General features: G+C 64.5%; 7 protein-coding genes across 7 annotated transcripts in view; 3 read left to right on the top strand and 4 right to left on the bottom strand.

The window, feature by feature from the left end:
* Positions 1-104, bottom strand: part of AMSG_06439 (uncharacterized protein) — a gene marked incomplete at both ends in the record, with an annotated part of 16,292 nt that extends 16,188 nt beyond the window's left edge. The window contains one exon of the mRNA XM_013901653.1: positions 81-104. Coding sequence (XP_013757107.1) covers positions 81-104 — 24 coding nt within the window. The remainder of the gene's footprint in view (positions 1-80) is intronic.
* A 178-nt stretch (positions 105-282) lies between these two features.
* AMSG_06438 (uncharacterized protein) lies at positions 283-1,980 on the top strand (the record flags this gene model as incomplete). Its single annotated transcript, XM_013901652.1, has 2 exons — positions 283-343; positions 446-1,980. The coding sequence occupies 2 exons, from the start codon at positions 283-285 to the stop codon at positions 1,963-1,965; spliced, it is 1,581 nt and encodes a 526-aa protein (XP_013757106.1). The 3' UTR covers positions 1,966-1,980.
* AMSG_06437 (uncharacterized protein) lies at positions 1,861-4,063 on the bottom strand. The gene is made up of 2 exons (XM_013901651.1): positions 3,889-4,063; positions 1,861-3,790 (listed from the first exon to the last, which is right to left on the bottom strand). The coding sequence occupies exons 1-2, from the start codon at positions 4,036-4,038 to the stop codon at positions 1,973-1,975; spliced, it is 1,968 nt and encodes a 655-aa protein (XP_013757105.1). The 5' UTR covers positions 4,039-4,063; the 3' UTR covers positions 1,861-1,972.
* A 264-nt stretch (positions 4,064-4,327) lies between these two features.
* AMSG_06436 (uncharacterized protein) lies at positions 4,328-5,140 on the bottom strand (the record flags this gene model as incomplete). The annotated part of the gene is made up of 1 exon (XM_013901650.1): positions 4,328-5,140. One exon carries the CDS (start codon positions 5,138-5,140, stop codon positions 4,328-4,330), a length of 813 nt encoding a protein of 270 aa, XP_013757104.1.
* A 428-nt stretch (positions 5,141-5,568) lies between these two features.
* On the bottom strand, positions 5,569-8,838 carry AMSG_06435 (ubiquitin-activating enzyme E1). Its single transcript, XM_013901649.1, has one exon. It carries the CDS (start codon positions 8,024-8,026, stop codon positions 5,597-5,599), a length of 2,430 nt encoding a protein of 809 aa, XP_013757103.1. The 5' UTR covers positions 8,027-8,838; the 3' UTR covers positions 5,569-5,596.
* A 350-nt stretch (positions 8,839-9,188) lies between these two features.
* On the top strand, positions 9,189-12,640 carry AMSG_06434 (Ras guanine nucleotide exchange factor A). Its single transcript, XM_013901648.1, has 2 exons — positions 9,189-9,571; positions 9,601-12,640. Exons 1-2 carry the CDS (start codon positions 9,271-9,273, stop codon positions 12,627-12,629), a joined length of 3,330 nt encoding a protein of 1,109 aa, XP_013757102.1. The 5' UTR covers positions 9,189-9,270; the 3' UTR covers positions 12,630-12,640.
* A 266-nt stretch (positions 12,641-12,906) lies between these two features.
* AMSG_06433 (AGC protein kinase) overlaps positions 12,907-13,270 on the top strand; it is a gene marked incomplete at its 3' end in the record, with an annotated part of 4,381 nt that continues 4,017 nt past the window's right edge. The window contains exon 1 of the mRNA XM_013901647.1: positions 12,907-12,963. Within this exon, the coding sequence (XP_013757101.1) occupies positions 12,940-12,963 (24 nt within the window). The 5' untranslated portion in view covers positions 12,907-12,939. The remainder of the gene's footprint in view (positions 12,964-13,270) is intronic.

The raw sequence follows: 13,270 nt of genomic DNA, 5'->3' as shown, positions 1-13,270 counted from the left end.
TGGAAAAGGACACGACCAGGTATGGATTGCAGGCCAATACCTCTTAATCCCCCCCCCATATGCCCATGCCCATGCCGAACCGTGTTCTCGCCCTTGCCCGTCATGAGAACCAACCACATCACCCCGATGGTCGACTGATGCGATGGCTATCTGCGCCCGTACGGCTGCTGCACCTGATACGGCATGCAGCCAGCGACAGGCAGAAGGCAGTAGGCGGCAGAGGAAGGTCCGAGCCAGCCACTCCACTGCCGCCAGTCCTCCCACTGCTGTACCCGACCAACCATGGACGCACACAGTGCATCATACAGCTCATACGAGGGTGGCGATCTCCTCGACAACTCCCGTACGTCCCATCCCCCCCCCTCCTCTTGCCCACCCTTCCCCCGACGCCCCGCACTCACCCCCACCCACCCTCCCATCGCTTGGCCGTCTCCAGCGCCACGAGGCATCCTCGCCCCGCAGACCGAGTACACAGACTCGGTCGAGGTGCATCTGCTTGGAGGGGCCTTTGTCACCATGCCTGTGGCCGAGTCTACTACCTTTGATGAGCTCCGCTGCGACGTGGCCGTCCGCATGGGCCTCTCGGCCGACGCCGCCGCCGCTTTTGACATCTTTCCGGTTGTTGCCGGCTACGAGCGGCGTCCGCGGTCGTACCTCGAGGGCCGGCTGTCTGCTGGCGAGGATCATGGTCCGGCGGCGAGGGTTCCGCCTGTGGCGGCCTCGCTCAACCGATCCGAGCTCTCGGGCGCCGTGCCGGCTCAGCCCGAAGCGGCGACGCGGGTGCTGGCGACGATGCGCGAGTTCAAGGTGCTCGAGGAGCGATACGTGACCAACAAGGCGCATGAGCATGCAGTCCCACACTCGTTCCTCGTGTTCAAAAAGTGGGACTTTTCGCCGGCCACAGAGACCAGCCTCGAGACCGATCCGGTCGCGCTGCGACTGGTCTATCAGCAGGCCGTCTACGGCGTCATCCACGAGTGGCCGGTCAGCGACGACGTCAAGTTCTTCATCGACCTCGCAGCGCTGCAGATGGTGGTTGCGTTTGGCCCGTGCCCGCCCGCCCGCCACGCCGCTGGCTTCCTCACCTCGGACGGCGGCCTGCTCGCGCAGTACCTGCCCGAGCCGCTGGTTGCCGGCGCCACCCTCTTCCGCCTTCGCGAGCTCGAGGCCCGCATCCTTGACGGCTACCACGGCCTGCAGCTGGAGACCACCGAGGCTGCCATGGCCGCCTACCTAGCGCACGCGCGCAAACTTCGCATGTACGGCGCAACTACGTTTGTGCCGGCCAAGGCGCGGACCTCGCTCAAGACCTCGATCCACGGCCGCATTGCCGTCGCCATCTCGGATTCGCGCCTTGGCTTTATCGAGGCCAAGACCCGCAGGCTTGTGGGCTGCTATCACTTTTCGCACGTCCTCCAGTGGGGCGGCGAGCACTCGCACACCTCGTGGACCTGCTCCATCCTCTCGTCCAAGGTCCACTCGATGCTGAGCTCCGGCTCGCACAAGCTCGACAACCGTGGCGCCCATCTCGTCCGCTCGAACTCGGGCGAGCTGCAGCCTATCGCCGCCGGTGAGAGCACCGTCTACAAGTTTGTCACGCCGCAGGGTCACTACATCTCGTCTGCGCTCCACAAGGCCGTCCGCCAGCACATGGCCGACAAGGCCGCCGGCCGCGTTCGCCGCGCTCACCACCGCTCGACCGCCGGCGACGCCGAGCCGTCCGCTTCGCCGCCGCAGATCAAGTCGCCAGTCCTCAAGCCTGCTTCTAGCGACCGGCGCCCGTCGCGCGCCGATGCATCATCGTCGGCCGCCGCGGCCGCACCTGTGCCTGCGCCGACGCCCGCCAACGACGAGCCCGAGCTGCCACTCTCGCCGACCTCGGGTCTGCCCGGCGTCGAGGCTGAGGACGCGTTCTCAGACTGGGACTACTATGACGATTATGACCTCGAGCCGGCGCGGGTGTAAACTAGCTCTACTCGGACTTGGGCTTTGCATGCTGCACCAACATGTCAAGACCACGCCCAGCCACAACGGCAAAGAAAGCGCCGCCGAGCATCTGCAGCACCGGGAGGAGAAGCATGATGTTGGGCAGGTGCCCGCCGATCCGCGCCAGCCGCGCCAGCGCCGGCAAGTCCGGCCGCACGCAGACAACAACAAACTGGAGGGCGAGGCCGGGTCCGGCGCCCATGAGCGCGCCACGGAACGCTGCCACTGTGTTGGCTGTCGGTGACGTTGGATCGTCAGCGTGCACCGGCCCGCCGGCGCTCGGGTACACCGCCACGCGCACCAACGCTGTCACCAGCGGCGCAAGCATCATGTACACCAGTGCCGGAAAGTAGAGCCCGTACACCTGCGGGATAAGGAGCGGGAAGGCGGCGTACATGGCGAGGACTAGCGCCATGTGGGTGAGCCCGTTGATAACCACCAGCGTCGCAAGCGTCTCGTCACGGCCGGAGAAGAGGAACTTTGCCGATGCCCCACAGTGGAGGACCAGAAAGACGGCAGCACCTGCCGCACCCACAATCGGCCAGCCTGCTAGCTCGCACGCACCGTACGCCACGCCTCCGGCTGCGGCAACACCACCGACATGCACCGCCAGCTCATGCCACGGCAGGCCTGTCAGCTGGGGGGCATACAGCGCAAAGAGCATGCCGATGTATGCGACCACAAGTCCGACTGCAGCAGTGAAGAACGCCTGCGGCGACGAGGCCAGGGGCTCAAGGATCCAGCCAGCATGCGGCTGGAGAAGCGTGAGCAGAAGCGCCGAGTCAAAGTCAAACGCCTCGCACAGGTCGTCGGTACAGACGCCGATCTGCGTCGAGAAGCAGGCCGAGGCAAAGGCGTGTGCCCGCGGGAGCACCGCGCCAGCCAGCGGAGGCATGTCGTTCCCGGCCCAGGCTGGAATGTCCAGCTGCACAAGCACCAGCGCTCGGAGCGTGTTAGCAAGGTCGGAGACTTCGGCAATGTACTCGGCCAGAGTGGTGAGCGGATGCTTGCCAAACCCGCCGTCGGCCCGCTGCGCCTCGACCACAAACGACTGCAGCAGCGCCAGGCCGTTGCCATCGTCACCGAGCAGCGCCGAGCTAATACTGGGAACCTGGTCCGGCGCAGTTTCGGCAACAGCAGCCAGGATGCGCATTGCTAGATACGTCGCCTCAATGGAGGCCACCGCGTCCGGGTTGCCGAGCGCGATCACGCCTTTGGGCGAGGCACGAGCGCAAAAGCCGCCCACCGACGCGTCGCGCTGAGCAAGCACAAACCCCACGATGACCTCGAGTGCATCAGCACGCTCCGTGGAAAGCTTTGAGAATCCATCAAGGAGCGCAACGAGGTGCAAGCCGGCATACACCGAGCGCAGCGTCGCCTGCCGGTTAGGCGCCGGGCGAAAGCCTGCGCCGTCCTCCCACATGCTCTCGCCTGTCAGCCAGGTGAGCGCTTGCTCGCGTGCGCCGGCGTCCAGACTGGCGACTGCCGCCGCAGACGTCGCCAGCGACTGAAACCCGAGCTCACCGACTTTGCAGTCCTTGCCATCGGCGGCATCGAGCGCGCAGCGCGCAGTGTACACCAGCCGCGTCCGCTCGGCCACGTATGGCGACTTGGAAGCCTCTGCCGCTGCAAACACCGCAAGGGCGCCACCATCCATGCCTGGAACGTGCGACGCGGACGCAGTGATCACCGCGCCGGTCAACGTGTGCTCCGGATCGACAGTGTAGACCTCCGACGGAACAGCGTAGCGGAGCAGGCCTGCCTCGTGTGCAACTACAGCCTCGTCGGCAGGGATGGCATATCGCTAGATCGGGGGAGGGAGGGTCGGGAGATGAGTGCGGTGGAGGAGGCCGGGGAAGATGAGGGGGTGAGGGAGCAAGCGAGCATGGCAAGAAGGCGTACCGTCACCGGAGCCATGTACGCTGCAGTGTCGAAGGCTGGGCCCGGGGCGAGCATGACTGCCAGGCAGCCGAGCATGGCGAGGGCCAGCGCGCCGACAGCAGCTGCTGTGCGGGCGCGTGGAAGCGACGGTGTCACCGAGAACCGTTCCATGTTTGGGGGTTGAGGAGAAGGAAGGGCAAGTGTAGAGCCGTGTGCTTGAGGAAGTAGGGGTGTGTCCCGGATTGTGCGTGGGTCGGGAAGGAAGGGGTCGACCGGGGATCACACACCCGACTGCGCCGTGATAGCGTCTCACCCCCCTTCCCCCCTTAAACACACACACACACACAGGTCTGACCATAGTGGATTGATCAGTGCGGGGTGACACAGCCTTGGACGCGATCGCAGTGGTGCTTGCGCTACAAGTCTACGTCTACGTTTACGTCTACGGCTACGTCGACGTCTATGAGTCGGGACACTCGCGAGCATAATGGCCCTGCTGGCCACAGCGGAAGCACGCGCCATGATCGGATGACTTGCCGGCAGCGCGCTGCGTGCACTGGCGGGCGCGATGGCCGGGCTTGTTGCAGATGAAGCATACGCCGTTAAAGTCGACGGCGCCATCGACGCCCGGAACCGGGGCACGGCTGCTATCACGCGATCCGCGCTGGTCACGGGAGCGTGAGCGGTCGCGGTCGCCGCTCCCGGCTCCAGCGCCGCCTGTGCTACCGCCTCCACCGCGCTCGCGACGGGAGCGCGAGTGTGAGCTTGCCGAGGCTGCGCTGCTGGTGCGGGCCGGCGCGGCCGGCGGCGGCGCATGCTTGGCGGCAAACTTGGCGGTCGTGGCCGACGAGAGCACCAACAGCGGCGGATCGGTCGGCTTGCGGACAGCCTCGGGGCAGTGCGGCTCGAGATGGCCCCAGCCGGAGCACCGGGTGCACTCGAGCAGCGGGACCCGTGCCGAGCTCCGCGCCCGCGACGGGATCTCGTGCAGAGGCACAACGCCGAGCACCGCTCGCGCATCAAAGTGCATCGACGACGATGACGGAAGGATGAGGCCACCAGCGTGCGGATCGTAATGCCGCCGCCGCCCACCGCCGCCACTGCTGCTACCGCTGGCTCGGCTGCTCCTGCCCTTGCCCGTACTCTTGCCCGCAACCTTACCGCCGCCGTCGTCGCCGCCTGCGGGCGCATACAGCGACCCGTCCTCGTCCTCTATGTACGTGTTCCACGCACCCGAGCTCCCACCCGTCCCTGCACCCACCGGTCTGGCCATGACTGCGGGTCGAGTGTGCTCAAGGGGCAGTTGCCGCAGCAGCAGCTTCTACGGCGTCACCTGCTTGTACGCTCCACTCGTGCCGGCTCCCGCTCGCAGGGTGACGCGAACCCATTTAGCGAGCGGCCATCCGCTGGCGTCAGTTGCTCGGGCGGCGTGTTGGCAGCCGACAATGGGGTGGTTAGTCAAAGTTGATATCGTCGTGGCAGAAAGTTGCTCCTCTATTTGGATGCAATTCTCTTCGAAACGTCGTAGAATGATTCAGACCGCGCCGTGAGACGCACCTTCATGTGGTGCCGTTCTCCCCTAAAACGGGCTGTACACTTTTTCCCTTCTTCCCATCTTCCACTTCCCATCTTCCACTACCCTCTGATGTTAACCCCCCAACCCCCAACCCCCCTCAACCCCCAACACAATCCACATCGACATACACCGCAGCCCTGCTTTACATACCATCTAACGGAAGATGAGGTACGTGACCGGGACATCGCACTCGTTGTCCTCGTCATCCTCGCACGAGACAACCAGCTCGAGCCGCTTGACTGACTCGTCAAACTCCTCGCCGGTCGAGTCGCGGACGAGGTCGGTGACCTTGCGCTCGAGGCGCGAGGCGTGGGCGGGCATAAACTCGGCGTAGAGGAGCGAGGAGCCACGCGAGATCATCGAGGCGTTCACACCGTGCTTCTCGGTGAACCAGTCCTTGACCTCCTGGACGGTGAGGTCGCCGACAATCTCCATCTGGTCCCACTCGGTGTAGCCATCGGGGATGTAGCGCTGGCCGGCGGGACCGGGCGAGGTGTTCTTCTTGGGCGGCAGCGGCTCGGAAAAGGCAAAGAGCGGGAGCGCGAGGTTGAAGAACCCATTCTTAAAGGCCTCGATCGGCGCCTTGCGGACGAGCTTGTAGAGCTCGAGGAGGACAAAGCCGGTGGTCATGGCCGTCGTCGTGGCGAGCGCCGGGATGATGCGGCCGGCGATCATCTTGATCTTGAGCCGCTCGACCTCGCCGATGTTGTAGTTACGAGCCCGGAGGTTGGCCGCGGCGGCGATGTAGTCAATGTGATGGTTGCTGTCGTCGTCCTTCTCAAACACGTGCGGCGTAAAGGCCACCGGCGGGATAGAGAGCTCGTCGAGCGCCTTGCGCGTCGCCTCGATCACGTCCTCGTCGTCGTCGGCCTTGGCCGGCTCGGGCTCCTCGCCCTCCTTGACCTGGATCTGGACCGAGGCGTCGTCGACAAACTCGGGGACAGCAACGTCGGCAAGGATGGCTTTGATGGCATCGGGCTCGGCCGTGGCATCGGCGAGGCCAAAGATCGCCGCGCGGAGGTTCGCCGCAGACACAATGTACGCCATGTGCAGCGGGTCGGCGGCGTCAAACTCGATCGGCGACGGAATGCGCTTGGTGCCCGACCAGAATGGCGCGCCGGCCTCGTCGACCTTGTCCGCCGGAAGGCGAAGGAGAATGGTGCGGATGCGGTGGTTGTACAGCCGCTCAAACTCGCACCGCGCCCACGCCACGCAGTCGGCAAATGTCACGTTGCCGGCCTTGGCCGCCACCAGCGAGTGCACACCCTCGAGCATCATCCGCTTCTCGTGAATGTGCCGCATCGACTCGAGGTGCGCCTCACCATCCTTGAGGTACGCAATCGCGTCCGACGGCGTCTTGACAAACGTCGTCTCAAACTCCTCGCGCGCGAGCTGGATGGTGTGCTCGATGAGGTACGGGAAGTTGTGCAGCGTGCACGACGGCGTCTCCTTCTCCGGCGGGTCCGGCGACGCTCCGTACGACTCGGTCATGTGCGGAATGACAACCTGGACGTTCGACTTGGTCCCGAGCGTGCCCGACTCGAGCAGCGACTTCTTGTACGACACACACTTGGAGTCGACGTACAGCCGCGCCTTGATGTTGTCGAGCGCGTTGGTCACTCCGTCGAGGCCCATCCAGAACGCATCGTTAAAGTAGTCCTCGGTGTTGGGCGAGACCCGGAGCTCGAGGGCGTTGATGTTGATGTCCGGGTTCATCTCCTGGATCACCGCCGCCGCCGTCTTGGACTTGGAGCAGTTGAGGTGGTGCGAGCGGAAGAGGAACTGCCGGTTGAGGTTCGACGGCGCAATGTGGTCGTCGTCGGTGACGTGGATGACGCCGTCTGGTGCCGTCGCTACGCCCATCATGGCAAAGCCCTTGAGGAACTCGCAGCCGAGCGCACCGGCGCCCACCATAAAGTACTTGAGGTTCGCCAGCTGCGCCTGGAACGACCGCCCAAATACAGCAATCTGCCCGTCGTACCGCGAGCCAAGCGGCGCGTACTCGTCGCCGGCCGCAGATGGCTTCTGGGCCGCCTCGACGTCCGCAAGCGCCTCGAGCGCGTCAAAGTACATGTACTGGTCAAACGGCGTGAACTTGCCGGTCACCTTGACCACCTCCTGTGCCACAATGCCGCCCATGATCGACGCCATCGGCGAGAGCTCCGCCCGCGCGTGCAGCGCAAGCAGCCGCGGCAGCTTGGCGTCCACCTCGTCCACCAGCGGACCACCAGCCCGCGCAGCGTTCCACGCCACCGCATACTCGACCACAGCCTCGGCGTGCTCCTCGTTGTTAAGCTCCGGCAGCGCGCCCGCGTTCGCTGCCTGGAACGCGTGCAGACCCTGGAACGCCACGTGCAGCTGCTGCGGCCGCCCAAACTTGGCAAAGTCCGTCACCGCAAGCTCGCCGGGATCCACCACACGCTCCGCAAGCGACTTGTGCGAGACCACAGTCGGCATCTTGACCTGCGTCGCCACTCCGCCCGACACGTACGCCGAGAAGCCCGAGGCATCGAGGTCAAGCGTCACCGTATCCTGCGTCCGCGCTGTGACCCGCGCTGGCGGCACGTTGTTCAGCTCCTCCATGCCCACAACCTCGGAGAACGAAATGTAGTCGCCCTCCTCGAAGCAATACGGAAAGTCCTCCAGCCAGGTCACCACCGCCGGCGACGTCGCAGTCACCGATGCAATCCACCCAAACCGCGGCTTCTCGCCATCGCCGTCAGCAATGACGTGGCCCTCGTACCGGAAGGCCCACCCGCGGCCTCGGGCGCAGAAAAGTCGTCAAAGACATAGCCAAACAGCCCGTGGATTTCCGTCGTGATAAAGGTGATAGGCGGCGACGCCGCCCGGCAGAACGCATTCACCCGCGTCTTCTCCTCGGGCGTCGAGCACGTCATGACCACAACAGTGAACGACCGCAGAAAGTCAGCCGTAATCGCACCCGTGTGCGTCTGGATCTCCACATACGGGTTGAGCTCGCGAAAGTGTGGGAAGCAGACCTCGGCACGGCTCTTGCCCACGTCCTCCTCCTTGAGGTAGAACTGCGCAGAGAGGTCCGCCAGCTCCACCAGCCCGGCGTCCGCCACCGTCACAGCCTTGGGCCCTGCAAGAATCACGTTCTTAGCAATCTCCACGCCCAGCCCGCGGAGGCCCACAATGAGCACAGACTGCTTCACAAGCTTCTGCATAGTCGCCATGCCCAGCGCCCCAATCTGCCGGTCGTACAGCGCCTTCTGCCCGCTCGACAGCGTTCCGTCTGCCGACGTGCCGGCGTCGGCTGCCCCAGTCTCCATAGCCACCACTCCGGCCGTCTCGTTCTTTGCACTTGCCGCCATTGCTACTTGCTGTCCTCGAGTCTTTTGCTCTGTGTTATGAGCGAGGTGTGCTTTCCCCCCTCCCTCCCCCTCCTCCCCTTCCCTTCCATTTCCCCAACCCCCCCTCCCCATTCTCTTCGGGTCGCTCCGAATCGGTCGCGACCTGTCTCTCCACCGGCCACCCCCACAAACCTCGTTCGTTCCTTCTCCACCACACAGTCCTTTTTTTGGGCCCCAAAATATGCATCAACTCCCAGCTGTCCGTCAGGTGCGGTGCCAGCAGGAAGCAACTCCCCGCCCCCTCCCCCTCCCCCCCCCCCTCCGTCTTCACCCACACCACAGTACGGCCACTCCTCCCCCCCTCCCCCCTCTCCGCCCCCCCCCCCTACCCCCCTACTCCCTACCCCCCTCCTCCTCCTCCTTCACACTCGTTGTGGGATAGCTCTCGCCTTTTACCCGCGCCCCACTCTGGCCTGACCTTGGGTGTGTGAACTTTGCAACGCAGGGGAGACCATGGACCCCAAACTCTCGTCATGGCTGGCATCGCTGGCACCGACCCAGGCACCCACACCACCGCCACCGGTTGGTCTTGCCACACACACTGCTGCTGCTGCGGTCGCACCGGTTCCGGCCACCACGGCTCCTGCTGCCGATACAGATGCAGGCGACGCCGAGCCAGCTCTGGCCCAGGCTGGCATTCTCGAGCTCCCGGGCGCGTCTGGCGGACCAGGCTCGTCAGTCACATCAACGCCGCGAACGCTGGACGCGCTCTCGTCGTGTGACTCGATCACCGAGGACGAGCTTTCCGAGTATGGTGACGACGAGGCGTCGCCGCAGAGCCAGTTGGCAAGCGCGCTTCATTCCACCGCTTTCCCCCGCTCCTCGACGGCATCGATCCGCGCGATACATTTTGCGCCAAGCTTCACATCGGCTCTCCTGACGGCTCGTTCACCCCGATTGTCCGCAGTGGCGCCGTGCTTGAGCTTCAGCTTGAGCTCCTGCCGGCGCGCGACCATGTCTGGCTCCGCGGTTCGGCCGCTGACGCCAGCGGTGGCGACGTCCTGTTTGTGACCGACGTCTCGGCACCGGTACCGGCGGATGAAGCTACACCGCCAAGGGACAGCTCATGGCTGCTATTCAAGGCGGCGCCTGCGCTCGGTGACGCCGCTCAGGTGGCCGGGGGCACCGGTATTCTCGCCGGCCCAGGCCCGACTGTTTACGGCCTCGAGTTTGAATCGGCCATCGACGCCACATCGTCGCAGACGGTTCTCGCCGAAGAGCGGGCCAAGCTACAAAAGGCTGCATACTTTGATGACCACGAATGCGACGATCTGATCATCGACGATGCTGGCGCGCCGCGGCTGGCCTCGCTCGACAAGCTGCTCGACAGGCTCACATTCTCGCGGGCGGACCGTTCCGCGCTCGACGACGCCGAGTTCTCCAAGTTCTTTCTCCTCACATACCGCTCGTTCACCTCACCGGTCGACCTTCTCGCGGCGCTCTTTGCGCGGTTCAACCTCCCGCTGCCGGCGGTGCTTGGCGGCGACAGCAGCGCACTTGCCGAGTGGCAGACGACCATCCGCGACAACGTCCGCGCGCGAGTCGTCAAGGTCCTCGCCCGCTGGATCGGGCTGGGTGTCCGCGACTTTCTGGATGATCCCATCCTCGAGTGCATGCTCGCGTATTTTCTCTCGGTCGTCTCCGAGGCCGGCTTTGGTGACAAGGTCGCCGAGATGCAGGCGCAGTACCAGGCCGGCGTTGCCGACGAGACGCTCAACATGCACCTGCTTGACATTGTGCGGCTGCTGGAGACCAACGTCGAGCAGCGCGAGGCCAAGTGGCGGATGAAATCGGTCGGCCTCTGCTTCCAGGGCCAAGATGCGGTCGACTACCTCTTCCACGCCGGTGTCTGTGCCTCGCGCGAGAACGCAGTCGCCGTCGGCGCCCAGATCCTCTCGGCCGGCTTCATCACCCACGTCTCGGGCGACGCCAACATTCCGTTTGACGACAACTTTCAGCTCTTCCGCTTCAACCTCGAGGTGGTCGAGTCGGCTGCTCGCGGCATGGGCTCCGGCTCGGGCAACCGCCCCACGCCCGAGCTCCCGCGCGACCTCAACTCGTTCGAGGTCGACGACCTGCCCATTGTCGAGTTTGCCCGCCAGGAGACACTCCTCGAGTACGCGTTGTACTCCAAGATCCAGCCCAAGGAGCTGCTTGGCCTCGCCTGGTCCAAAAAGGGAAAGGAGGAGCTCGCCCCCAACGTGCTCGGCCTCATCCGCCGGTTCAACGCCATGTCGCTCTGGGTCGTCACCGAAATCACCCGCCGGTTCCAGCTCAAGGACCGGGTCAAGGCTGTCAAGTACTTTGTGGCGCTGGCGGCCAAGTTCCGCGACATGGGCAACCTCAACGCTCTCCAGGCCGTCATGTCCGGTTTCTCCAACAACTCGGTCAAGCGGCTCAAGTTTACCTGGGCCAAGCTCGACCGCAAGTCGAACGAGACCCTCACCGAGCTCCGTGAGCTGCTCGACTTTAAGGGCTCGTATCGTAACCTGCGCAACTACCTCAAGCATGTTGTCCCGCCGTGCATTCCCTTCATCGGCATGTACCTCACCGACCTCACCTTTATCCATGAGGGCAACCCGGACGTGCTTGACGGCCTCATCAACTTTGAGAAGCACTCCAAGGTTGCCTCGATCATCCACGAAATGCTCACCTACCAGGCGATTCCGTTTGCCCTCGAGACCGTGCCACAGATCAAGCTCTGGCTCTCGCACCTTGACGGTGCCGACGACGACACCACCTATGACTGGTCGCTCGACATCGAGCCGCGCGAAGCCCATGCCGCAGGCTCCATTTCCAAGGATGACACCACACGCTTCAAGTCGCTTGGCCGCCGGCCGCGCGTCTTTGCCTCGACCGCAGACTCGCTCGCCCGCGCCTCCAAGTCGGTCTCGGCTGTCCACAAGGCCTCACGGGCTCGCTCGGCCGAGAACCTTCTAGAGCTCACCGCCGACGACCCGGGCCTGGCCCGTCTCACCGCTCGCATCAACCATGTCCGCGCCGGCATCGACCTAAGTGTGGCGACGACCGCCGGCCGATCCGGCGACGCCGATGCACCCGCCCTCAGCGCACCCGGCTCCGACGTCCTGGACGCTCGCAGCCGGACTGGGTCACTCTCGATGGACATCTCGGGCTCGTCGCGGTCCAAGCGTCGCCGCTCGCGCATGCCCTCACAGCTCCTCTCCGCCTCGCCGACAACACCGACAACGCTGACGGCGGCGTCGGCACCAGACAGCATGCTGCCGTCGGCCGCTTCCCCCATCGAGCGGCTGCGGAGCCAGTCGGCATCGGCGCGGGTCCGCTCCAACTCGCTCGGCGTCCGCCTCACCGACGCAGGTACCGGCGCATCGCCGCCGGGACCGCCCACAGCTCCGCCGGCGGCAGCCGCCCCCACCGCGCCCGCCTCCGCTGCCGCAGCTCCCAAGTCGGGAAAGCTTCCCATCACCCAGCTCATCGAGGCTGCACTGGACCGTGACGGCAGACCCGGTACGCCGGTCCGCAAGGTCAAGGACCTGCTCGACGCCGGCGTCGACATCGACGATGTCAACGCCCGCGGAAACTCGGCTCTCCACTACGTGGTTATCGACTCGCGGCTCGACGTCGCAAAGTACCTCATCGCCCGCGGCGCCTCGGTCGACATTCCCAACTTGCAGGGTGTGACCCCGCTCCACATCGCCACGCTCCGCAACAACCTGCCCATGGTCAAGCTACTCATCATGGCCGGCGCAGATCCCGACGAAACCAACGCTGCCGGCCAGAACGCCCGCGACATGACAACCAACCCGGAGATCCTCGAGCTACTCGACCTGTAGCCCCCCCCCCCCCCCCCCCCCCCCCTTCCCTTATTGTCATCCAAGCTGGCTGTCCTGGCTGACCTTTCTTTGCCAGGCAAGCAAGCAGTGATGGATGTTTCAGCGCTCCATAACCCTTAAAGGTTCGCTCGTTCGGACGCGTTGTCGCGCGTCTCAAATTGAACAACTCGATGATGGTTGACTTCCAGGTCGTGAGGTGCCCAGCGGTGGCCGGTCCAGCCCCACTTTTCCTCCTTGCATTTTAACATTCCACCGCCAACACCACTTCACCTTACCTCCCTCCTCCTCGCCACCTCCACCCTCCCTCGTCATGGACATCAACTTGGTGACCAGGGTACGTGCCCCCCCCCCTCCCTCCCCCCCCCCCCCAAAAACCAACACTACCCCCCCCCCCCTCTCCCCCCTAACCCAAGGACGGGAAAATCCCAAAAAAGATTTGTTTTTCATGGGTACTGGCCAGGGGGGCCGCCCCATTAACGCCGGACTGGTGAAAAGGGACCTTGAAATTGTTGGTTTCCCGCTCACTCCCCAAGAAGGCATGGCCAACAAAGGGGGGGGGTAAAGAACGCGAACTAGCCACGTTGCTAGTTAGCGCCACATAAAAATAATAAAATAAAAATAAACTCCGGAAATCTAACCAG

This window comes from Thecamonas trahens (assembly GCF_000142905.1).
Source record: "Thecamonas trahens ATCC 50062 unplaced genomic scaffold supercont1.28, whole genome shotgun sequence".
NCBI classification, from domain to species: domain Eukaryota; order Apusomonadida; family Apusomonadidae; genus Thecamonas; species Thecamonas trahens.
This window is presented reverse-complemented; position numbering and strand designations above follow the sequence as displayed.